This window comes from Patella vulgata, chromosome 1 (genome assembly GCF_932274485.2).
Source record: "Patella vulgata chromosome 1, xgPatVulg1.2, whole genome shotgun sequence".
Lineage (NCBI taxonomy): Eukaryota > Metazoa > Mollusca > Gastropoda > Patellidae > Patella > Patella vulgata.
Window position 1 is genome coordinate 24405886 of NC_065879.2, and position 26764 is coordinate 24432649.

Below are 26764 nucleotides of genomic sequence, written 5' to 3' on the forward strand. Positions count from 1 at the left end.
GACAAGGAATAGGGTCAATACCATGAACAGTGAACAAATAGGTAAAAACAAACAAATTTGGCGGACAAAGTATGCGCCATGCCATCTGAATAAGAAAATATCTCCACCAATCACCACTGCTGAAACATTTTTCAAAGCTTAATTTGTACCCCTGACGCAATACTTCCCAAATCCACCATTATTTCTACTCATTACACAATATGTCGATATTTGATAAACCATTCTTTGTATCAAATTGTCATTTTTAATTTAAAACCATAATGTTTTTGTGTTAAAAAGTCGCTCAAAATGCAATTTCCAAGCAAGCAATTTTGTGTAATACGGGAGTAACGTCCTTGGTTATAACTTCCAAACTTGCTTTGAAATCACATATTGAAGGGCATTTTTGAAACGTAATTGTTATGATTTTCAATTAAAAATGACAGTTTGGGTAGATTTGGGTAAATCGTGCTAACCCTTTCCAGTTGTTGCTTTACAACACAGAGGCTCGGTGAATAAGGCGGCTTCTAACTATGAGGTCCTGAGTTTAATCCTGGTGTTTGCTGAGAAATTTACTCAGGATTTTTCGACAAAATAAGTTCTGTCTGCATGATAAAGAACCCTTGGCAGCTGGAATTTGAAATAAAGAGTAGGTTGTAGTGCTTTTATCCAGCTGAAATGTTCCTTATGGAGTATTACATGATGTATGTCTGTCTTCATAAGGCCAGATGATGCAGAAAAATACCATTTCATTTCCATTACAAGAAACAAATGTTCAGTCATATATAATAATTTTATATAAATTATCAAAATTTACAAACATTATTGCTTTTGTATTTTATACATGATGGTATATCACCTGTTTTTATTTATAATGGTAATATCTGGATTCATCTTTTCAGACCAATCTCCTTTCGTTTCTATTAGTCATGATCAAGAAACCAATATCTTGAGTGCATATCCTACCGCAAAATTCATTAAATATATAGTTGGGCTGGATGATAAGAGTCTAAAATACAATTGTTGATTTGTTAAATAAAAACTTTAGCATTACATAACAAAATTCATCATCTTTTTATAATCTTTTCACTTGTAGAGCCTAATCTTTCAGATCAAACTTATAAAAATATTTCCCTTTTATATTTTGTTTTATTTCTATTCACTAGTTTAGTTATTTAAGGTACATTATGGGAGATTAGTTAAAGAGCTGGCAGTTCTTACTATAATAGTTAAAAACTAGATAATGTAAAGGGAATTTGCTGAAAATTTTAGTCAAATTGATCCACTCTGAACCGAGAATTTTAGCGATTGAATTTTGGGCCTAACCTCGATCATCATCACTAAAGTTGGTACGATAAAATACATAGTCTCGATTATCCATTTCTTGATTTAATCATGAATGAGCGTAGAGCAGCAGACTGGATCCTAATCCAGTAAATATCGCAGGCTAGCGATGACATCGAGAGTTGATTATGGTCTGGATAAGTTAATTAATGTCTAATTAATAATTTAGATAACATTTCAGGCCTAAAGAAAGACCTGCAATAGGCAGATTTCGCTCTTGCATACTGTATGTTTAAACAATTTTTATCCACACAACACTAATGCAGCCCATTTATTAGATATCCACTCATCTTTTGGAATAAAAAATACTAGAGATCTAAAACATTGTTGACGTGATGTAGAGTTTAGAAAGTGAGAGACAGACATCACTATAGTACTTCCTTACAATCAGTATTTTTAATATGTTCTTTTATATCTGTTCTGTTTTTAACTATAAAATACTTTTCTTTAGTTAAATAACTGGATACTCCATATAATTTCTCCAATTTCTGGGCTGTAAGTTCCTCAAAGAACATATCCCTGACTTTTTGAGGAACTAAATACGAATTGTATATCTGTTTAGATGTTTGCCTGTTCACTTTGTGATCATTTATTGAAGTCTTATGAGATATATACATTGTGACCATCAGAGAAGATCAAGTTGAATTCCAACTCTTTGTATTGTCTCTTCAGGCATACAGAATACTGGGTTAATTGTTTTCACTGATTTGTTGCCTAGTAACGACAGTCCACACAGACCAAATAAGGTATGGAATGGATCCACCTGGATAAAACAACAATAAAAAATCATGATTAAATTGTTTTACTTGATTCCTAGGTGCTTTATAAAAGAGATAGGCTGTTGGAATTGAAGCAATTAAAACTCAATAGATTGCAATCTAAATTTTATCAATTGTGGGGTGAAAAAGAGCATAATACATTCATTTGAATTAATATTACATGGAAGTACAATCAGGAACTCGTGTCTTAATCGATTTAAACCACATATAAACCTTTGTGATTTCTACTCATATTCTCACTTTTAACAAATAGAACAAATTCAGCCTAATTTTCACCCGTTTTATATAACTTTCAGTAATTGTGGAATTGCAAATAAGATGACTGGTCATCAACATCCTAATTTGTTTCCAGGTATTATTCAACTGACAGACCATTTCAATACCCATCCCATTCACTTCGTTTGGTGCAGGGTGATAACTACATAATATTATGAAGCTTCTCTATTTTACTGCACTTATTGGAATGCCAATTTCTTCCATTTCGTTGGTTTAGAAGCACATGTGCTCATTAACAAGACACACCATTTCTTGTTTATTACTAACATATACTTACCATATCACCAGGTCTATCAGCGAATCCACCAGTTTCATCATCTTGTGATGCCAGAATAAATGCAATTAAAGAATCCTGGTAAAATAATATCATTTTTGAGATTATTATGCTTATATTTAATAATAGAGTCTAAACAGGTATGTCTTAAGACAAGATTTGAATTGACTCAAAGACGGAATGGATTGGAGTTGGTAGAGAATTTAGAGGTGTCCATTCATTATGGGGAGACATCTATAGAGCATTAGGCAATAACAAATAAAAAGTGTTAAATATAAATAACTAGAAGAATGCCCGGCTTCGCTCGGGGGTCATAACCCCGAAACCGGAAGTGGAAGACTAACGCCATCTGGCCTATGTTACTCCCCGGTCCGAGCTACCCCTATACCCCAAATTTCAGACTCGGGGCAGATCTAGTGTAGCCGCCAACCCCGAACAGACAGACACACGACAGTCACAAATATTAGTATAGATTACGTTTAATTTCATCTATATGACCCCTGACATGACCTTGCAAGCTGGTCATATCTTTATACATGTAGAGTGGAAGTCTTAAGAAAGCATAAAAACAAAATGAAATTTAGATATCTGTATTTTAATCAGCCTGCTCAAAAAGGTGAGAATAATATTTCACCAGATAATTCAAATTTTGAACTTACTTTATCAATCCAGTGTAATCTATCAATTATTTTTAATGAAGCTAAAACCCACCATGAATAACACACGTCTGGTAATTTCTCAGGTCGACCTACAATATATTATGTAAAACATTGTAAATTCTTTAGATAAACCTAAATATATAAGACACCATGCCATGTCTGAGATCAAATTTACGTTTATTATTGTATCAAAATGACACAGGAGCTTCACTAAGGCTATATTCCATACTCACCAATGTCAAACGCACGAGATTGGACTTGTCACACGGCTACGATCTTTTGGATGTAATTTCTTATTACATTATTCCACAACCTTATCAAAATATGAGATGTTAATGGTTTTGTAATGTACACCCTAATAATATTATCAAATAATTTGGAGATCCATCGTGGCATGGGGAGTAAAGGGGCTGGCTCACTTACCAGGAGTTCCCAGATTCTATCCCGGTGCTGGCCGTGATAGTTACTCAGGATTTTCAAGTCTGGTTTCCCCTTATCATTGGTGCAGGATTGTGGGCCTTGCAAGGAAAAGTGTTTAGTTGATCGGATGGGATAAAAAAAAAAATAGCGGTCCCAAGTATATCAGTGGCAGCATGTTCGAAATTAAAATATTACGAGTAGGCCATATTGCTTCTATGAGGGGCAAGTTTCCCCTATAGCACACAGTACGTCATGTTTGTCTTCATAAACCCTGTTGGTGCAAAAAAGTAAGATGTTAAAACCCATATTATTTCATTAGGAATCATTTGATATTTACCATTTAAACCACCTGATGGTAATTGTCTTTCACACAACCACCAACCTAATAAATCAGCATCAACATAATGTAAACAACCTGTTATAGCTAACATACCAACACAACAATATACCTGTAATTATAAATAATTATATTAACCAAATACTAAGAGAAAGAGAGAGAGAGAGAAATGGAGTTTAACGTCCATTTGACACAGACTAGGTCATTTCGGGACTAACATATGATTTAATTTTATTTCAATAATTCGCCTGCAGTGGGAGGAAACCAGAGGACCTGGGCAAAACCCACGAGGTTGGACAGGCAACCCTACTCCTTGTCACGTACAACCAGGGATTCGAAACCACGCCAGTTGACTCAATGACAGGCCTTATCATACAGCGCGCACGTGCTGACCATTCAGCAACCCAACACCCGCCAAATACTAAGACAGCTTCCAAACTATAATTCAGGAAAATACAAAGAAAAGGGGGAATTTATTTATGTTCGAAGAGAAAAGGGTGACTGTGGCCAGTATCCTGCACGACTTGAAAAATCCCATGTAGTTGGGCAGACAGACCTAGACATAATCGATTAGAGTTTAAGGTCTTCAGGATCTTTATATAAGTTGCCATATTTGGTTTTTATTTTCAATTTCAAAACTTTAAAGATGTGGTGGTAAGAGATATTTTAGAGAGAAACAAGCATTTCTTATTTTTAATGTTTTCCGCAAGTATAATTTTAAACGGTGCTCCTACAAAACTAAAATTAGTGTAGCCCTACGACTTGCCACGTACAAACATGGGAACCAGTCTACAACCATATATTGGTGAATGGTTTCAGGTCAAAGATCTTTAGTTCAGTGCTTTAAGGCATTCAGCCAACTAAACTTTGGACAGGTATTGGAAATTTTATCTAAAAGTTAGATAACTCTTACCTGTCCAGCATGTGTTTCACTTCCAGGACGACAACCAAATCCTCCATCATAATTCATACATGATACAACAAATTCTACAGCTTTATCTACATTTATACATTCTAATTTACCCTGTAGATAAAACATCATATTTAAGAATTGACTTAGTAGTTTTCCTGATCATATAACACAGTATTGTACAAAATGAAATGAAATGAAATGGAGTTTAACGTCCTACTGTTCTGCTCCTAACCTGGGCTAATGAAGACGGGCATACGCCATACAGTGTGCTATGAGGGAAATTTTGCCCAGACAGCGGCACTACGGCCTACTCTTATATCGAATTCCAACTGCCAAGGGATCTTTTACGTGCACGCCAATGTGTACACGGGACCTCGGTTTTTCGTCCCATCAGAACGACTAGACAGCTTTCCTTGTCAGCCCCTCCGTCCTGCATCACTGACAAGGGAGAACCACGCCGGAAAATCTGGATGAACTTTCTCGGCCAATGCAGGCAGTATTGTACAAGCCAAACATTACATATAATACATCTTATATTTACAGTGTATGTACTTGATATAATATATTTGAATTAATATATGTTATTGCTGTAAAATTAGTCTAAATATATATCATAAATGCTGCTATGGTTAAAAGGTTTTTGCAAGAACAACCAGTGGTACTGGTAACAATTATATATGTAGTACTATTTTTATATTTTGTCATGCATTTGGTAAGCTATGCATACAAAACCTAATTTCACTTCTTACACCTGCACCCACAAAGGTTCTCAATGGTGACAATCATCCATATGCACAATGTCAATTAACTGTCACTAATTAGTTATCAAAAATTCCTTCTCATCATACATGTTTTGTTGATCACAAGAATTCCCCATCGTAGTTCAATGGTTACAGGACAATGTTTATCTATATGTTCATTGATACAATGATTGGTTTATACAAACGATCTCCGTTATATTTATATGTTTAGTGATACAATGATTGGTTTATACAAATGAACTCTGTTATATTTATATGTTCATCGATACAATGATTGATTTATACAAATGAACTCTGTTATAAAAGCATGAATTTAGTAATAGATTTGATCAACTCTGGTGATTTGTCAGTGATAGATTGTCTGCCAGTAGCACAGCTTTAGCAGTTGAATCATCAGAAACAATCTGTCTCGCTCAGTTAATTTTCCAACAAATAATCCATATTGTGAACAGGCATTCAGGATGTAAAAGCGAGCATTCCATGATGGAATACTAGCTAATTACCTTATTAGCCATATAATGGCATGAGTATCCCAATAACATAATCTACTTACAAGTAATGAAAGACAGGCAACAGCACAAAATGAAAATCTGGTATCAACTTCACCTACAAATTGAAAATCAATATTGTAATACCTGCCAGCATATCTGAACTAGTTAAAATGGAATTAAACTCTAATTTCATTTCATGCTCAGTAGCATTTTATAAAACTCTAGAATAGTTCAAATCATTTATGGAGGTCTTAAAATATGTGACCATAATTGAAGTAATTGAACCATAAAAAAAATTAAAACTACATTTAAATAAAGGATTTTACATTTGATTTTTTTATATACTTTACTTGCAAAAACAGTAAATTTGATATTTTTTATGTTGTACTAGTTCTCACACAATCATTCTGTTCTTCAATTCAAAACATTTTCCCAGGCTGTTCTAAATGATCTTTTTAGTATTTGTTATTTGAAGTTTGACTAATCAAATTGTCTGTGTTGGTATCATAGGGAGTTATGGGAAAGCGTGTTTGAGAAAGATTTTCTGAAGTATAGACATAAGAGTTATAACCATTTGAACTACGATTGTCTGATATAAATGTCAGTCTTCCGTAGAACATCATACCGATAAAAAGTTGGTTAGATTACAATGTAGTGTAAAAATCATAAAAAAAATAAGACAAAAAATCATATCAGACTTTGATTCCAAATGAGAGACCCTTCTAATAAAATATGAAATGTCATACCCCATTTATCACCATAGAAACAACCATTGTCTTGTTGTAAACTCTTGACCCATTCTATGACCTTTTCTGTATCTACAGCATCTTGAGCATCGTATAATGTTAAAATCTTAAAAGAAATAATCACTTTTAATTGATAAAACTGCTGTATATTCTTTTACATGTATTATTAAAAAAAAACAAATATGTTTATGAAACATATTTCTAGACAACAATGTTGTAAAACTTCAACTGGGTATGTTAAAGAGTGTGCAAATTTTCAGTCAAGTCTGCCTGTTCCTAGTTGAAACATAGATGTTTTAACTTTGAAGATTCCATATTATAAGTCATACACATTTCATAGTGTTGAAGGAGCAGGAGTACCACATACTTGGGACCCTGCAATTTACAAGGATCTCAGCATAATATATATGCATGTAAAGAAGACGAGTTGGTGGGAGAGAGGGGAGGGGGGTGCTGTGAAGAAGTTCAACGTTTACTCAAGCAAAATAGTTTGTTCTATGGAACTGCCTGACAAAACAAATGAAAGCACAAGATGATGCAAAAGATAGAGTGAATGGTAAAGCGATAATGTCTATTTACAGTAAGTTGTTGAATCATCTAAATTTGATTTTGACCCATTAATATTTACAGTGTCAGTTTTAGATCAATTGTGCAAAACTAGGGAGGAGGGGTATCAATCAAAACAAAAACAGGGGAGATAAATCTTTTGTTACTGAGTTCTGTCACTAACCTGTATAGCACTCAAAGTACAGAGTAAATGTGGATCATGTCCCACACTACAGGCTATACCGCCTGATTCATGTTGACATTGTTTAAGAAAACCTATAACTTCTTCTTTATTCATTCTATCTAACTGATTCATTAAATCCATTGCTGTTAAACCCCAGTATATACCATTCATACGTAAAAACTCTGTCATAACATACTCCTGTGTAAAACACAATTAGACACACTGATTATATTGCAATAATAAAAACCTTGAAAAAAACTTAAACATACATTATGCAAGAGCTAAATTTGCCTATTGCAGGTCTTTCTTAAGGCCTGAAATGTTATCTAAGTTATTAATTAGACATTACTTAACTTATCCAGACCATAATCAACTATCGATGCCATCCCTAGCCTGTGATATTTACTTGATTAGAATGTATTTTGTGATGAATGATTTAACATCAAAATGGATAAAGTTCAATCATTAATATCTCGGTTTAGAGTGGAGCAATTTGACTGAAATTTTCAGCATATGCTCTTAACGTTATCTATTTTTTAACTATTATATCATGAACTATCCGCTCTTTATCGAATCTATCCTAATACCCCTTTAATAGATTATGACCTTGATGGTTATGAATAACAGAAATGAATAAATAAAGATGCACTACAGTAGCCAATAACCATTTTCCCTATCTAACATAAGGGCCAAAAAGTGTAGAAAAGATACTATGTTGGTCTCATCCTCCGACAATTAAAGAAAGATACATGTACATGTCGCTGTGTTAAATCAATAGAAACTAATGTGAAATGGTCATAACCTTCATTAGGGTTGATTGTTCTTTTATATTTGAATTAGTGTGCTTTTTGGTAAGACTACAATTTATCCATAATGCAACAAGTGCTTACGCTTTGACAACAATGAATATAACAGCTATTGACCAAAAGATTGGTAACAGGCTGTCATGGTCACTGGTGGTTCATACAATTCTTGAAATATATGGAAAATGTCTTAATACACAAGTTAACAATGCATTTTGCATATTTAAATGTAAGACCTTTGACATTATAAATCAGAGTATATAAACTTATTCATTGTCATTAAATCCAAAACAATATGGGCTGAAATGATTGGGACTACATACGTGTAATTATTAGTTTACATCCCGTTTTTGTTTACAGTACATTTTTTCTATTTTGGCTAATAACAATGTGCATTAATCTGTTAATGGAATAATCATTCTTACATAATCATCTTTCTTTGTACCATAAGCACTGATATAATCCGCATGTTTTGATAACAGTAATTCTTTCAGTGCTTTTTCTGGAATTTCAACATCCTTCATCTGTGATGCCTGGGGAAAAATAATGTCAAGCTTTTATCAATATTAATACTAATACCTCTGGATATTCTTATCAATATATTCATATAACGGTGGGTCTTTTTCATCTTTTTTTTTAAAGTTTGACTTTTTTAAAGATGAGTATATATGTGTTGAGCGCAGATTACCCTCCGTGGACAGATTCCCGCGCATGCACGAATCTCCTTCTAATTTCCGTTGACTAATCTGCGTGTGCGAAGTGGACTTTGCTCGGATTACCGCGATGATAGTCCGTTCACCCATGGTGACCACTGAACCTGAATTCAGAAACTTTAGGTTATATTGCACATTAATAAAATATTTAAAAACCTGTCAACTGTTTGTTATACATGTATTTATTTCAACTGTACAAAAATAACACAGAACTTTACGGCAATTACAGCAAATATTTTTGACATTCAGTCACATGGTCAGCACCGATTATTTGATACTGCTGACTAGAATTAAAAATCTTATTTTCTAAGCACACACGCTAATTATGCAGTGATTTTGAAAACTATTTCACTACAAATTCGATAGAGGGCAGGTCATATATATAGTTACGTCTGACACACTTAGGATGACTACCTTTGCTTGATTTTTTGCGACTCCGTGGTTGGCGGAGCTGCTCACCCCATACGCAGGGGGGGGCCTGCTCAGAAAATTATTGAAAACTAGAAGCCCAGAAACGCCATTGCCAGCAATCTGAGACAAGAAATATGGTACTGAAATGCTCTGATTTTGTAGTGATAACTTGTGATTTTCTCCTAAATGCATAACATCTCAAGATTAAATGAGTTTTATGTTTATGAGGGTACTTTTTGTTCGACTTCACAGCTTCTAATATAATCTGTGATTTCTTAAAGGAGCTAAATCGCTAACATTTTGGACCTAGAAATTGACAAAAGTAGGTCGCAACACATATAATACTGTAGTATGAATGTATATAAACTGATTTACATTCAATGGTTTCCGTTTTTACTCCAATTTCAAATCAGTTATGTTCGGCGATATAACTAATAAGCCAGCAGTCTCAAGCGAGTGCAAATTTCTAGCGTCTGGTTATTCCAGTCTACATACGCCGTTTGATTTGGTGCAATGTGTCTAGCCTCGTCCCTCGAGTATCTTGATACAACTGGGGCTGAAGCGCATTATGGTACACGATTCGTGTACCAATAGTAAAATGTTTATTTTGTCTTAATTATTGGATATCAAAAGCCCATCTTTTTCCGGTAAGATCACAACATCAATCTTGATTTAAATTGATAAATAAATCGTGTTTTCAATGTTGAAGATTTTGGATGATATTGAGTTAGAGACTTAGCTACTTTAATATATCTTCTGAAACGCCTGACATGAATATTTTAATGTAATCTAATTTGAATTTCACATATCTAATAATTTTTACTGATGCCTGGTTTCTGTCATCTCTCCAATAATTTTTCATCAGTGAAAATATGCGCTCGACATAAGCATAGCCAATCGGCATGGAAGTAACAAAGGGAATTATAATTTGATTAAAATTGCTGGTGTAGCGGACGACACATTAATTGAAGAATTAAATCACCTTTATCGTGGACCTTAAATTTTAAGGTCATGTTTTCATCCATTTCTCGCTAACGACAGCTCAGATTGCAATCTGTGCGAGGGGTAAAGATTGGGCCTAACATATATATCAAGTTAGACTTGTGTACATCAAAAATCTAGTTATTTCTGTGGGAGCAAATACTGGACGAATCTCCAGCCACTGCTGTATCAGTAAAGTGGGCGTGGCATTTTATTTGCCTTTCAGTTTCAGAAAACTTTACATTAATGTGGACCCTAATTCAGAATTCTTGGCCACTACATCGTAGATGGCCGATATTTCTAAACACACACTTACCATGATAACCTACAAAAAGCCAAATAATCACCCCCTCTTACTGAATTTAAGTTACCCGCTGATAAACTAATATTATTCGTGAAATCGAGTAAAATGACAACGTCAAAACAATACTTTGAGATAAGGGAGGTCACTCTTAGAAGGAAGCAGGAAGTTTATACAAAAGGCGGACAAGGGCATGTTCGGAAGTGTATGCGATACCAGTCGAAGTAACCGATACAACCAATACAATTACTTCGCACAGAGTGGGCAATTTTTATTGTTTTCTTCCATTTTTGGTATCTTTTATTTACCATATTTTTGTTTTCTATCTATAAATATTATGGCAAGTTATAGACCATTATTTGTTCTCTCATTGAAATGCTCGTGTAGGCTATTTATTAATTTGGCACACGGTTGTTCAAATTATTTGGAGCCACGGTGACTGAGTGGGTAAGACGCTGGTTCGAAAGCCTGGTGTTCGCGGGTTTCCACCCGGCGTGTACATAAAAGAGCCCCTGGCAGTTGTTATTCGATATAAGAGTAGGACTTAGCGCCGCTGCCCGGGCCAAATTTCCGTCATAGCCCACTGTATGGCTTACACCCTTCTTCATTATCCCAGTCGGAACAGGACAGTAGAACGTAAAACCCCATCCATTTCATTTATGTTCGAATATTCATTTTCTTTCTTTTTAAAAATAAAATACAAGTTTGCAAGTGTTTTGTCTAATGTCTTTTGCCTTACATTCGCACCTTCGAACACAAATAAAATACACTGAGTTATCACTAAGCCACCCCGGTTCGTATTAAGTATTATCATGATATGTATTCATGCTAATTATATATCGATAAAGTGGCCTAATACTGTGTTTTGTTTATTCGTCTATCACCTTAATTGTTACGCGCGCCTTTTTTCAACTTCTCCACTATCTTTGGATTCCTTCAATCCAACGAAACATTGAGATCGATATGGACATTGTGATTAACAAAAAAATAGAAAACAAAATAGTAAATTTCAAAAACCATCTAAATCATTTTTAAGCTATTAAAAAGTTCGCTAAACTCTCCAAAAAGACCAAGAAAAATTACAAAAACGCAATAACCGATGTAATTTTATATCTATATATATATGTATACATGTATATATGTATAAGATTTTCACTCACAGTTATTTTACTGCCATTTAGCTTACAAATTCCTATTTTTCGCATGCTGTTACAAAACAGAAAATCCTCATTTTCATTATCATTTTTTTTTTAAATAACATAAATTCACTGGAATATCAGCTCCCCATAGCAGATTGTATCTCTCAGCGCACAAATACTGTGGAAATCCAGCTTACATTATACCCGTAGAGCAATTTACACATGTAACTTTTACTATGGATACACTATTTGATTCAGGGTGTATTAGTGAATTCTACTACCTTCCAAAGAACTTTATTATTCTCGATGGAATTAGATATACATGTATATAATTTTGGATAAGTATAATTAAAAATCGTCCAATTTTTAGTTGAAGACTACGATCAAAAATACGAATACTGCTGATAGAGACCTTTTATCGATATCTCCTACGCGTACAACATATTGATCTATAGGCTACGTATATATATCCTTTACTCGCACATCTATATCCTAACATACATAAACAGGTACAAGCCTACTGAGTGTACCGTGAGAACGCGAGTATACCGTCGACGTTCAAGACGAGTCATACTTCTAAATACGGACCAACTATACCTCTGTAGCTTGGTTTTCTTAGAATTCTGAGTCTATCTCGTCTGTACTTGATGCCAATTTTAGAATCTAGTTGATGCTGCGTGTTTCCCCATTTAGGTCAGTGTAGATAGTGAAATGGATTTAGCTTACAGTAAAGAGTACTACAATTATTGAACTATGTTAATTATGGCCGTGTTCTTGAGCAGCGGTCAAAAATATTTTTCTTGATATTTTAGTAGATTGGTGGGTAAAATATCCTTTTATGTTATCAGTTTCAGTCATGTTCAGGATATATAGCATCCGTTGTGTTTTATACGCCTTGATTATAAAAAAAACCCTCAATAATTTTATAAAATCATTCCGGCGGTGGCACAACCATTGGCTATAAGGTCTTTAAAATAAAGGAATTAACCAAATTAGAACAAACTATGAACATTATTAATAAAATCCTACTTATTGAATAAATTCTGGGCGTAATCATGCGAAATTCTTGTTTATCACATAAAAATTCAGCCGAGATCCTGCTTTCCTGTATGCGCCGGTATTATTGGTTTCAGTGTCTTCTTCTCTTTTAATAATTATATCGTTCGCTTGCCCGTGGTACGATGTATTCGCGTTCTGTTTGCCTAATGTTGGCTTTTGCAATTTTTGTGGTTGACTTTTTCTAATAGAGATCCGAATTAAATTAATGATCAATAGGACTATACTTTCCAGCCTGTTAAACACAGATTACATTTATACCGACTGGCATGCCAAATTTTCCAGGTCAAGGGATTGGACAAAGCCCTGCACTGTACGAAAAAATAAAATAGGTGCCGTAGACCTATACATAGTGCACAAAGTGCAAAATTTTAGTTCAAGAAACAAAACGATTACACATCTGGCCCCGTGAATTCCCCCAAAAGTCCCATCCCCCTTACCGACTTCCACTCACATACGCACTCAGCTAAAACAAAAAACATTTCCCCTTAAAAATTATAATTAAATCTAAAATTATAGAAAACAAAATTAGTTATTTAAAGTTTGTGGCAAGATAAAGCACACTTGCGCATAAATGTAATTTCGTTTTAATGGCATGCCAAGAAATTTATCAGAATTTGATTCTCCCTTACCCTGTTAGGCGATTTTTATTGTACGTAATGCGATAACCATACAGTAACCATACATTTATATCGAACATAGATCTGACATGTCGATTGACTGGCATATCTAAATACATATATGTAACTCTTAGGAATTGACTGGCATACATTGGGCTACATCTTCTATTTGTAGCCCACGTTCGTGTCCATGTTTGTTATTGTTGCAGCACCCATGTCGTACTATAAACATAGTAGTAACTACCAAATGGGTTGACATTTTTATGTTTACCGGGTTTTCTCTTTTGCTATCACAAGTAGACAAATTCTTAGCGTAAGAAAAAAAAGGCGGGAACTTGTGCGCCAATAAAAGTAGGCCGCACCTGCCACCATTATTCAGATGACTATTTCGTATGGAAGCGCTGAATTGAATAATAACACCCCGTCTTGTAGATCGAGAATTTCCTGTCAATCACAGAGAAGCCGGTACCTAATACCATAAATGTACCGCTCAGCGTGGGAAAATTTTGTGGCTATTTTTAGCCACACGCGCTTCTGTCGGGGGATTCCAGTAGCTTCCATATTAAGGTAACCGTGTGTGTAGTAGAGTGTTCTCAGTGGAATACTATAACACATACCATTCCAATTTATATATTGATAAGTACAAGGCGGATTGCTGTTGTAATAATGATTTGACTTACAAATGGGTTAAAGACTGATGTAATACATAGTTCTAATCTATACACCTTACTTAATACACAGAATCCCTAATTAAATTCGAACTATGTAAGAAATATGTCTTTTTAACTTGAATTTCAGGACTATGCAATTTCCTCATAATTAAACTAATTTCTATGACACATCGGATGATTGTGTAAGGATATGTTTTGTATGTTATTAAAGTCACAATTCCAGGATTAACAACAGAAATATGGGCAATAACAGTTTTATCAAAACAGTATATCGGCCCTAAAAATGTTAAAATCGATGAAGCGTAACGTGAGTTATAGAACGTAAGTTATAGCGTCTACAAATCACTTTTTAATGTCTTAGCTCAGTACCTTACCCTTTTGAGATATAAAATAAGAGACCTGAAACCATGTAATATTCAGTAGGATAACATAATACGCAATGCAATATTCAGTGGGCCTAATACATATAATGGGTGAAACGCTTAATGTAATACCAACTCAAATGTTTATACTTATACAGTTAGTGTTGTTGGGAAGCAACAATGAAAAAAACATTGAAGCAACATGATATGATTTTTTTTCTCGGCTGTTGCAAAAGAGGTGCCATACGAAAACAGCATCTTGAGCTTCATGCTCAAGTAACGGGAATTCATGCTCAAGTAACGGGAATTCTAACTCATCAATTTTATATCGTTTTTCTTGAATGCCATAACTTTTTATAAAAATGTGACTCGCGCCGTAGACGGCAGCCTATCTGATCTAACGGTACCACCGGTCCTATAGTCCTGTGGGGCTGACAAGGGAAGTGTGTCTAGTCGTTTGGGTTAGACAAAAACCGACGTACTGTGTACAAATTAATAATACATGTACATGTACATGTAAATTAATAATTGGAATTCTCACAAGAGTAGGCGTAAACGTTGCTATCTGGGCAAACCCCTCTAAACAGAAGTGACACCAAGTGTTCTAGAAGGAATAAATATTACCCACAATATATAGCACACGTCACTACTTAAATCGTGCATTTCATTCAAAGTGTTTTTAGGCAAAATATGACACTGTTATGAATGATGTCACATGGCAGATGTAACCGTTTATAATATACTTATTTATATCAGCTGAATAAGTAAATCTAAGTGTTTTCTTTCTGTGATGCACCAATGCACCATGTAACAGTCGAGCAGTATTACATCATATATTACATCTCGGTGACATAGATAAACAACACTACACATTTACATGCTGCTTTATGATGACTTTCTTTGTATTATGAACTGTGAAACAAAAAGATAATATGTATGTGTATCATTATGGTTACTTATCTGCACAAACTCTCAAATAATACTTATGCATATATCATGATGACACTCATTTCCATTCATAATTTTCAATTCATATATAGCCTACTATAGAAGGAAGCTTATAAAGAGGCCGGATATAATGAGGGAATTTGTGCCTCGGCAGCGGCACTACGGTCTCTCATTTCGATCACCAACTTCAGGAGATCCTTAACGTGCTGCAAATGGCATACACGTGGGATCGGTTTTTCGTCCCATCCAAAAGACTAGACGCTCTTACTCGTAATAGACTCTATCTGTCACCACTGAAAAGAAGGAAATCCGAATGGAAAACCCTGAGGAACTGTTTCGGTCACCACCGGGATAGAACCATAGACCTGAATAATGACCCAGCGCCATACTGACGGAACCCCATCCCGGTACTGTAAGAGATTGGCAAGGTTTACAGAGCTCGAAGAAGTTAAAAATCGAAATGTCGCCCAAAAAGATTTATACCGTTGCTGTTGTGTGCTTATTATTTAATAAAAGTCTATAAAATAATAGCCAAATTTGAAAAACTGCACAAAAAACCAAGTCACAGAAACATAGCAATAAAGTAAATGACAATACTAAATCACAATGTGGATATTATGTGAAAGCTGTTAGCCACATTAATTTACCATAGACATGCCACCTCGTGCATCACGTGAAGAGTTGGTTATGGCACCAACACTTTCCAATTAAAATTGTTTCATTGTCATTTCCAGAAACATTCGATAGGGAAATTTACACCCATTATTATTCTTAAACACAATGGAGGGATCATGCACCTTATGAGATTATAAGGTCCATGGGTAGATTCACGAGCCAATATTCAGTGGTTCTCAAACTTTCTTTGCCAACGGCACACCTTGGAAAACATGAAAAAACAGCGGCACACCTAGCTAAATATATATGAAAAATAATTGAATTTTGCAAAATAAAAATATGGCAAGTCATAGACGACAGACCAGTCATAGACACATAGTAAGACTCAAACTAAATAAAGAAAAACACAGCGGCTCTATGGACTTAATTCATTGAAATGTTTCGAATTTCATCAGTCACTGGCTTTTTTAGTGAGAAATTTTCTTAGTGTGCCGTTCAAAATTTCGTGGAACACTTAGAAAGATCTCGTGGCACACCTGTGTGCCGCGGCACACTGGTTGAGAATCACTGCACGATATTATCACAGATGTTCCCGGCTGTTTTGAAGATATAAGCTGTCAATACTGCAGTACTGACAAACAACTGTAGCCGACGACCAGAAACCCGTATACGATGCAATTACGAAGAGGACTGGGTATTCTAATCATTCATTGGTTAATCCATGCTAAATTTACTCAAATCAATTAAGAAAAAAAAAGACTAAAATTTAAAAGGACGCCCATCAAAATATTTTAACAAACACTTATAGATGAAACTGGCTTGAGGATGCCTAATGTTGCTACAAAAATTTATTCATCGTATCATTTTTAAATAAATATCGTTTTGGACTGATATTCCTTTTAGTGATTGGGGGGTTGGATGGCTGAATGGTGAGCGTGCGCGCTGTATCATAAAGTCTGTCATTGAGTCAACTGGCGTGGTTTCGAATCCCGGGTTGTACGTGACAAGGAGTAGGATCGCCTGTCCAACCTCGTGGGTTTTCTCCGGGTCCTCCGGTTTCCTCCCACTGCTAAAGACCCCTACGCGCAAGCGAATTATTGAATTCCTTTAGTGAGTCAGATATAATGTGGGTTTGCAGGGAATTGAAAAGTAATTAAATGGCGACCATCGGATTTAAAATAGACTTTATTTCATTAATTTTCCAAATGCAGGTGGGTATGATTTAAAGTAAAGCCACGCTTCCACTGGCCTTCACACTAAAAATGTGTGGACTCTAATTATAGATTTCTATAAATATGTTGTATCGAATGCCTTTATCGGGATAACAAGTGGAATATGTATATCAGAAATTTTTGGTGTAAGACATCTGTTTATTCTGCGATTATCCTGTTTTATTCCAGATCCAGATGGTAGCGATACCAATAAGACATTCTACACAGACCGGCTTATTGTTTTCGTATAAAATATTTTACTGTGATATCAACCAGGGGCAGTCATTGTTTAAAGATTAAATATACTTCATGAAAAATACAGACCCCTTGATCTCGAGGTCAAAGGTTGGTAGAATCAAGAAGATGCCTTATATGGTAGTATGTTATAAGAATCGGCTGTACATCTGCCCGAAGACAGAGGTCTGTATAACGATATACTCGTACCTTGACGATATTCGCTGGCCCCATATGGACAGAGTACGCGCGTACAACACGTTAAGCTATGTTTCACCGCTATGGTTAATTACGGTGTAGATAAACGAAGTATTCGATATGATACCAATTGACTAACCATGGTACCATACCAGGAAACGTTATAGAAGAGCATGGATGTTTTCACAATATTGCATAATCTCAGTGGGGATCGCCAACAGGGGTGAATTTCATTAATAAGTAGATTTACAATTTTTCAGAAAATGAGGAACAAACAAAAAATTCTTCACCGACTCTCAGTGCTGGTTGATAATTACTATATATATTCATCAGGCGCGTCTATTTTTTTTTTTTAAAAAAAATACAAAAAAAAATCCAACCGACATTAAAGCCACAATGCACCCAAAGACTGAAAGCCTGTTATTCTTTAGGTTATAGTAATCTTACCGATTAAATCAAGATACTTGGGTTACATGTTGACCTTGATGGTCATGGATAGGAACAAGTATAAGTCTTCATGAGATAACTAACGATCTGCTTGTCTGCGATATCATTCAATGTAGAAGCGGACGTTAAGCCTTAAGCAACGAACGAAATATCGATCTATGTAAAAAAAAAAAAAAAAAAGAATAATTATATATATAGTTAAGAATATTGTATCGGATAAGGATATTTTTATTTTATTGAAACATAAATAATAATTACATAAGAGATTTTATTTATATACGAACAGGAGAAAAAGCTGAACTATCACTTTTTATTTAGAATAAAACAGTCTACTTCGCGCGAGAAATTGGGATACGAAGTTTGTAATATTATATTAAAACGTCACGCCTAATAATGGCTGCGCCCACCAAGTTCAAGGTGAAATACGCAACGTGTATAGTCAATGAGAAAATTCCTTGTATATCACGTAGGAAAGAAATTTATTATAAAAACATTGGTGACATTTAGATAGTAAGAGAGATAACCAGTAAAAGAACTACATCGTATTATGTGTTATAAAAATGTCAATAGCCTCAATTGTCTTCTTCAGATTTTTGGGAAACTGAGATCGAACACACAGGTTGAGTCGGTTGTTAGATAAATCAACGGGAAGGGCGGTGGGGGTGGGGGTGCGATGAGATGTTTCATTGTATATCCTCCAACTCGATAATACAATAATTGGCTAACCTAAATCTGTTTTCGGGCATTTTTCTGTAACTGTAATCACGCCTCGACATCACTCACTCCACACTCTCCACTGTACACAATCACCACCCCACCCCACCCCACATAAAGATAGGTTGCCAGGCAACGAAACATACGCCCACAATAGTCAACAAGGGTTGTCGCATATTTTTTCTTTTGTCGGTAGCGGAAACATTTACAGTGCGCTTGGCATTTGTTTGGCATTTAGTCATCAAGAGCAATAACTCTAAAAATCAACAGCCTTATTCGTCTCGTGACCTTAAACACTATGTATAACTTTAAAGTCAATCGGATTATAACTTTGGTCTCCTAGAGCGTCAACAAGATTATTACTTTTTTTCAATAAGACCACGGTTCACAACTCTGGCAGTAATTATCGGAAATCGTCGAAAGTCAATAGACTTCTTCATTTCATGACCTTAACCAATATGCATAAATTTGAAGTCAATCAGATATTAACTTTAGGCTCTAGAGCATCCGCAAGATTTTTCAAAGTGATCAAGGGCCATAACTCTGGCAGTAATTATCGGAGATAGTAGGGTTTTTCGTCTCATGACCTTAACCAATACGCATAAATTTGAAGTCAATTGGAATATAACTTGAGCCTTCAACATACCTCATCGTCTAATAACCTTACTCGATGTGTATGACGTTGAAGTCAATCGGATAATAACTTTAGCCCCCAGAGCCCCCACAAGATCTATCAAATTGATCAAGGGCCATAACTCTGGAAGTATTTATCTGAAATCGCGGACAATCAATAGGCTTCTTCGTCACATGACCATAGACACTGTGTATAAATTTAAAGTCAATCGTGGGGGTTTGGGTGGCTGAATGGTTAGCACGTGCGCGCTGTATCATAAGGTCTGTCATTGAGTCAACTGGCGGATTAGTGAAATAAAATTGAACCATGTGTTAGTCAATCGTATAATTACTTTAGCATCTATACAGCGTCCAATTGTGGACGCCGGACAGACGGTCGGGGTGACGACAATACGATAACATTTCAATGTGGGCGTATAAAAAGATGTATGTAGATAAAGTCTTTGTTGATTTTGTTAATTATAATATATCGTACAAATTTCTAACTAATAAAACCCGTAATTCCATTCCACGGTTAATTCACCAAGATAAAATGAACCACCAGCACCCCCGAATATATATTTAAATAAATAACTTTATATCAGATGGAATGGGGGAAAAGTCATCGTTTCTATATTTATCTGATATTAACTTTTAAGTTATAGAAATAGATATGATGTTTGAGTAGGTGTTTAGGATGATATAGATAGAAGACATAGAAAATAAGGTGTATTTTACCGTCTCTATAAATACACAAGAAATACGTTCTCGAATCAAATAAGAAATGTCAAACAATCTTTAACGTGCACTGCCAATGTGCTCTCGATATACGTAATAATAATAAAGGAGTCAGATAGTGTTTCGGATGTGCTAAATGAAATCTACAGGTCCTGAGAGTGTTTTTTTGTGGGTTTTTTTTATTTCTTTTTTTTTAGTGGCGGGGGGAGTGTAAGTAGTTGTTAAGATGTTGATAATAGATGTAAGGGTTGATTTTTGTTTCTCCTATCTATAAATAAACATATACTCTTCTTGTCTTCTGCTATTTATATTTAGAATGACTAATAACAAAGAATGCTGATCTAGGTATATAGACTTCCTAAATTGCAGTTGTATATTCTTTATTTGTTTATTTTCATTTGCAATAGTCTATTATAGGATGTCCGTGTATGGACGGAAAATTGTCGCCGGGGGTCAAATCCACTGAGCCTCTCTCAAGGGTGGGGATATATTTTAATATACAACAATATAAGTGAAGATATTTTGTCATGTTTTAATATGAATGTGGTATAGGTAAATGAGATTACTTTCTATGTCAGATATACAGTCACTGTGAGATAAACAGACTGCATTTTCCCGGGGGTGGGGTGGGGGGCGTGTTCAATGCCACTGAAGTGAAATGCCATTTTGTGCTTTTCTATTTTGAAATTTAACAAATATTTCGCCGTGCTATGCTTTGTACTGATTCTAGTAATAAAATAATATTGTCTTTATGCACTTTATAATCAGTGCCCGTTTTAAATAAGACCGATGCATTAGTTGGACATAAAAACATATCAATTATCGCCGATATCAATATTTACGGGAATCAAAGGAAGTGGATAATAGCTAAGGCACACGCTTACTCTTCACAGAACACCTGGCACCACTTCTCATTTGTGCATTTGTGTAAAGAATATCCAAAGATTATGCATACTTTATAGATGGAATATTACTATCAACAAATTAAGAGTAGCTTTATTAATTGAAGTAAAGCTGTGGGATAAAATACAAATGAAATTATCAAGTAAAAAAAGAATCAGAAAGAATAACAGAAAGTTCCATTACAGACTATAAAAATTAAAGCTTTTGGAAAAATATGAAATCGTAGTATAAATACCTTTAGATATTACACGTGTATGGGTTCAAGATATAAACTGATATCATACATTTCTAAATTGACACGTTTTGCCAAATCTTATTGTTATAATACTATATTAAATTACCCACACTAAATGAAATATTGTTTCTTAAATAAAATATAACACACCCTATCTCTTCAAAAATTGTTTGAAAGGGTACTTTTTGAATATTTATAACGTTTGTTTTAAATATTCAAAAGGGTGACTAATTCATTTGAAAACGTGAAATCCAATACAAGCAAATATACAAGAATTCTAAATATGTTTAACAGGCCTTCGATTCCATCATCTCCGCCATTTTTGCTATTCATTTAGAACGCCATCTGGGTGTGAAATTATAAAACCAACCTTTTAGTAAAATAAATTATCGAAATATAAATCTCGAGAACGTATAAATTAAAGTTATAAAATGTATCCAAAGTTTCTTTGTTTACACGAAGTAAGACAACTGTTGTCTAATGGTGTTTATCGTCCGGCCATCATGATACATCTCCACCGACCCTATTACATAATACTGTTCAATAGCACATACGTGGGGATTCGCCTATAACCATCTTTGCCTGACAGTCACACTACCGCTTACTATACAAACCGTTCCCTTAACACTAGCCCTCGTTTTACCATATAAGCTCCCCCGCCAATTCCATATATGGAGTTGGTTCCTGTCTGCTACTACAGCTTTCTAGGAATCAGTGAAGGAGGGCAGATAAAAGCCGTTAGCACCGTTCATCGTTCACCAGTCGTTAAAAGACAGCACAGTAGTTAGAACTTACAGTAACTGGGAACAAATTTAAACACTAACCATGTGCGACGACGAAGTAGCAGCTCTCGTTGTAGACAATGGATCCGGTATGTGCAAAGCCGGATTCGCTGGAGATGATGCCCCCAGGGCCGTCTTCCCATCCATTGTTGGACGCCCCAGACATCAGGTCAGTTTTTGTTTTAAAATTTTATTTTATGATTTTTATCAGATTTTATTTATCATAAAGTTTGTTAAACAATTTCGATTGAAAGAAATTTGATAGAATACAAAGGAAATCCAATAGTTTCCAATAAATTTATAATTTGTTTCTTTAAAATTTATACATTGTGTGTAAAGCATTAATTTATGGATACTAGAAACTTTATTAGTACACGAAAATAATTACAAAACATTACGATTATTTTAAGTTAAATCTGATAAAATTATAAAAGAAACGAATGAAAGGGAAATTTAAAGTAACCATTCGAGCTTGTCTTCCTGGAATGAATGAAAAGTTATCTGAAGTTAAAATTGTCGATTAAACAACTTAAGATTTTATAGAGAAAAGAATAATATATGAAATTTGCTTTGCATGTATGAAATTTGCTTTTGATATACCGGTGCATGATTGTAACACTATTATTGGCAAGAAAACTTGCTTAGTAGGCACCATTCTTTCATTACAAAAATAGCCTACCACAAAGTGTGTTTCTTGGCACAAAATGCCTATTATTGAGAACGGTGCCAAAATTCGGATACATATGTAAAAACTGTAAGAAATGATGAACTCTTCTTGAATTTTATTAGCTTTGAAAGTCATTTGTTTTTAAATAGGCTACTTAAAAAGTTTATATAAAGAATTTAAGGGATCAAAATAGGCAAATAAATTGTTTTCGGTAGTACGCCTAATCAATTACAGATCTAGATCTAGAAGAATGTAAATCGGCAAGCGATGTAAATCAGTCTGGCGGGAAAAACGCTTTCATTTTGAATATATGTGGGATCTGAAAAAAAAACGTTTCAACGTTTTTGTCTTCTGGATTCAAAGTTTCTGAGCGCCTAACCAAACATGGCGGTTTGGCTAGCAACCGAACCGGCGCAGAATACCGGCATCAAGCAACACGTGTTTAGCCCACGCGCTCCCATCGACAAATATGGGCATGCCATGAAGTGCATGACATCATTCCATCACGTGATAAGATGTTCGGTTGCCATAGTGTCATGACGTTTAGCTCGAGTTTCAAGATGTAATACAACCACACTTGATGGCTTTCTTATCAACATCTGTCTTTTCCTTTTACAGACAGAACTTGATCACTTAAACAAATTTCACACTTACTCTTTAATATGAAACCAACTATCGTCTGCTTTAGTATCTTAGCATTATTTATTTAATGATATTAAATTTACGAAATCTTAAAACAGACTTGAAGACAGAAAGCTCGCTAACATTTTTATTTCCCAAGATGTAATTAATTTCAAAATAAAGTATAAACTAAGGAAATTGAATTTATTTTCCTTAAAATATTTATATATTTATTAATTTCTTTAATACCATGGAAAGCTTTACAATAAAAATAGAAACAACAAAAAAGTTTATACAGATTTTAAACATCAAATGACCTCATGTCTGCTAGAAGAAGAATAGCCAACGGTTTCATCATGTCGAAATTTCACGTTAATTCAATATGCGTGGTATAGTTTCTCGGCCGCGCGTGGATATTTCCCTTTTATACATTTATAAATTTAATCCCGATTTCTATTTCAAAACATATATACCTTAAAAAGCGTAGTCTAAAATTCATCGTACATGTCATAAGAGTTAACATAATTTTCGCTATGCCCAAAAGTTCCAAACGTAAATGGAATCCGCACGAATCACTGTTTTTTCGACGCACCGTTGCGATTTAGTAAAGATCTAACCCCGTACTTTTTCTCTTAAATTCTTTATTATTAACAACAAAATAGTATTAATTCTAGCCTTTAAATGACGCCATATTTATAAGATGATTCTTTTTCTCTATTACAGGGTGTCATGGTTGGTATGGGTCAAAAAGACAGCTATGTAGGAGATGAAGCCCAGTCCAAGAGAGGTATCCTCACCTTGAAATACCCCATTGAACACGGTATCGTCACCAACTGGGATGATATGGAAAAGATCTGGCATCACACCTTCTACAATGAACTCCGAGTTGCTCCAGAAGAGCATCCCGTCCTTCTCACAGAGGCTCCATTGAATCCCAAAGCCAACAGAGAAAAGATGACCCAAATCATGTTCGAGACATTCAACGCACCTGCTATGTACGTCGCCATCCAGGCTGTGCTGTCTCTGTACGCTTCTGGTCGTACCACTGGTATCGTACTCGACTCCGGTGATGGTGTCACCCACACCGTCCCAATCTACGAAGGTTACGCTTTGCCCCACGCCATCCTTCGTCTTGATTTGGCTGGTCGAGATTTGACTGATTACTTGATGAAGATCCTCACTGAACGTGGTTACTCATTCACAACCACCGCCGAAAGAGAAATCGTCCGAGATATCAAGGAGAAACTCTGCTATGTTGCCCTCGACTTCGAGCAGGAAATGGCCACCGCTGCTTCCTCCTCATCCCTCGAGAAGAGCTACGAATTGCCCGATGGTCAAGTTATCACCATTGGTAACGAGAGATTCCGATGCCCCGAATCACTCTTCCAACCTTCCTTCTTGGGTATGGAATCTGCTGGTATCCATGAAACCACATACAACTCCATCATGAAGTGCGATGTTGATATCCGTAAGGACTTGTACGCCAACACTGTCTTGTCTGGTGGTACCACCATGTTCCCTGGTATTGCCGACAGAATGCAGAAAGAGATCACATCTCTTGCTCCATCCACCATGAAGATCAAAATCATTGCTCCACCAGAGAGGAAATACTCCGTATGGATCGGTGGTTCCATCTTGGCCTCTCTCTCAACCTTCCAACAGATGTGGATCTCCAAACAAGAATATGACGAATCCGGCCCATCCATCGTCCACAGAAAATGCTTCTAAATTATTAACACCTTCGTTAGGATATCAAATATTCTCTGGTGTACTTGTCATATCTTGTATTGTCTCGCATTTAGCGATGATATTACTCTATGTGCCTTGTAAATATCAGGAATTTTTTTCCAAAAAAACATTTTTTAAAAACGAACACTTTTATTAAAAGCAATCTGAATCGCTAGTGTGAAACCAGAACTTATTTTCCGATAATGTTTTTATATTATGTAAAATACAGGTTCTTTTTAATTTAATTTTCTGTTGGTTATTATTTTTTTGTCATAAAATATTGAAGATGGATATTCACTGACTGTCTTTCATGATGAGGGCGAAAAGTTAAAAGCTTATTTTGTACACAAACACTGTCTCAGGTTTTTTCGATGTTTGTAGAAGAAAAATTGACTACATGAACGTGTTTAATGGGGTTGTACATGTCACGTGATTTGCTTGGACGAATCAAAAAACTCAATTATTGTTAATAAACTACGTCACTCCTCCCTTGAAGTTGTATAAAATGTAGACCTTCAACTGGGGCAAATAAAAAATTTGAAAATAATTGATCTTTTATTCTGTTTCTTCAAAGACCTACTGTTGATGTCGTGGTTTAAGGAAATGTGCTGAACGGTTTCGATATGTTGATAAAAGTTTCCCTTTGACATTGTCTTTCCCAACTTAGCAAAGATAGATAGAACACTTTCTCATCGAATAGGTACTTATATAATTTGTTTCCCACTCTTGCAAGGATGTGCAAGTCCCTCCCCAACTTCTTATTCCGGTATTCCAGAAATTGTTGAAACTACAGCTGCCCACTCAACCCTGTATAGATTTTTGTTGGTGCACAGTGCAGTGATTATCACTGATTTAGGTCGGCGTTAATCCTTGTGTCTGTTTTAGGTCGGCTTAAACTGTTGTTTCATATAGGTTTGACAGGAGAAAGGCAATGTGCTTTGCTGGGGCGACAAACTTGTGAACAGTATGTAGTGAATATCAAAGACGAAATTCAATTACACCCCCAACCCACCCCACCCCATGATTAGATGGTTAGTCCTGTGATATAACTTTACATATATGGGCTATTGCTGGGGGTTAATTCCAACTGTCCGAAGAGTTAACAAAAGGACAATGGCTTCCGTCATGGTTAGATGGTTAGTCCTGTGATATAACTTTACATATATGGGCTATTGCTGGGGGTTAATTCCAACTGTCCGAAGAGTTAAGAAAAGAACAATGGCTTCCGTCATCTTTCTGTGTGCTAAACGGACCCCAACCCCATAAAAAAGAAAAAAAAAGGAAACCGTACATCACGCGTGATAGATAGTTATCTCCCTTGCAGAATCTCCGACAATAGCCACCA

The 26764-nt window shown here is 35.3% G+C and overlaps 2 protein-coding genes across 2 annotated transcripts; one reads left to right on the top strand and one right to left on the bottom strand.

Annotated features, from left to right (window-relative positions):
• Window positions 1–753: 753 nt before the first annotated feature.
• LOC126808512 (geranylgeranyl transferase type-2 subunit beta) lies at window positions 754–11063 on the bottom strand. Its single transcript, XM_050533274.2, has 10 exons — window positions 10934–11063; window positions 8938–9045; window positions 7710–7907; window positions 6980–7085; window positions 6296–6348; window positions 4982–5092; window positions 4069–4180; window positions 3312–3400; window positions 2656–2730; window positions 754–2086 (listed from the first exon to the last, which is right to left on the bottom strand). The coding sequence occupies exons 1-10, from the start codon at window positions 10934–10936 to the stop codon at window positions 1949–1951; spliced, it is 993 nt and encodes a 330-aa protein (XP_050389231.2). The 5' UTR covers window positions 10937–11063; the 3' UTR covers window positions 754–1948.
• Window positions 11064–22366: 11303 nt separating this feature from the next.
• On the top strand, window positions 22367–25966 carry LOC126808882 (actin, adductor muscle). Its single transcript, XM_050533923.1, has 2 exons — window positions 22367–22572; window positions 24415–25966. The coding sequence occupies exons 1-2, from the start codon at window positions 22447–22449 to the stop codon at window positions 25417–25419; spliced, it is 1131 nt and encodes a 376-aa protein (XP_050389880.1). The 5' UTR covers window positions 22367–22446; the 3' UTR covers window positions 25420–25966.
• The last annotated feature ends 798 nt before the right edge of the window (window positions 25967–26764 follow it).

Excerpts from the sequence above, each read along its gene's own strand:
- LOC126808512 (XM_050533274.2), bottom strand. Across the intron at positions 7,086-7,709 it reads GTACTTTGAGTGCTATACAG|ATTTTAACATTATACGATGC; the intron begins GTTAGTGACAGA and ends ATTTCTTTTAAG. Across the intron at positions 5,093-6,295 it reads TTGCCTGTCTTTCATTACTT|GGTAAATTAGAATGTATAAA; the intron begins GTAAGTAGATTA and ends TTTTATCTACAG.
- LOC126808882 (XM_050533923.1), top strand. The coding sequence starts at position 22,447 with ATGTGCGACGACGAAGTAGCAGCTCTCGTTGTAGACAATGGATCCGGT. Across the intron at positions 22,573-24,414 it reads TTGGACGCCCCAGACATCAG|GGTGTCATGGTTGGTATGGG; the intron begins GTCAGTTTTTGT and ends TCTCTATTACAG.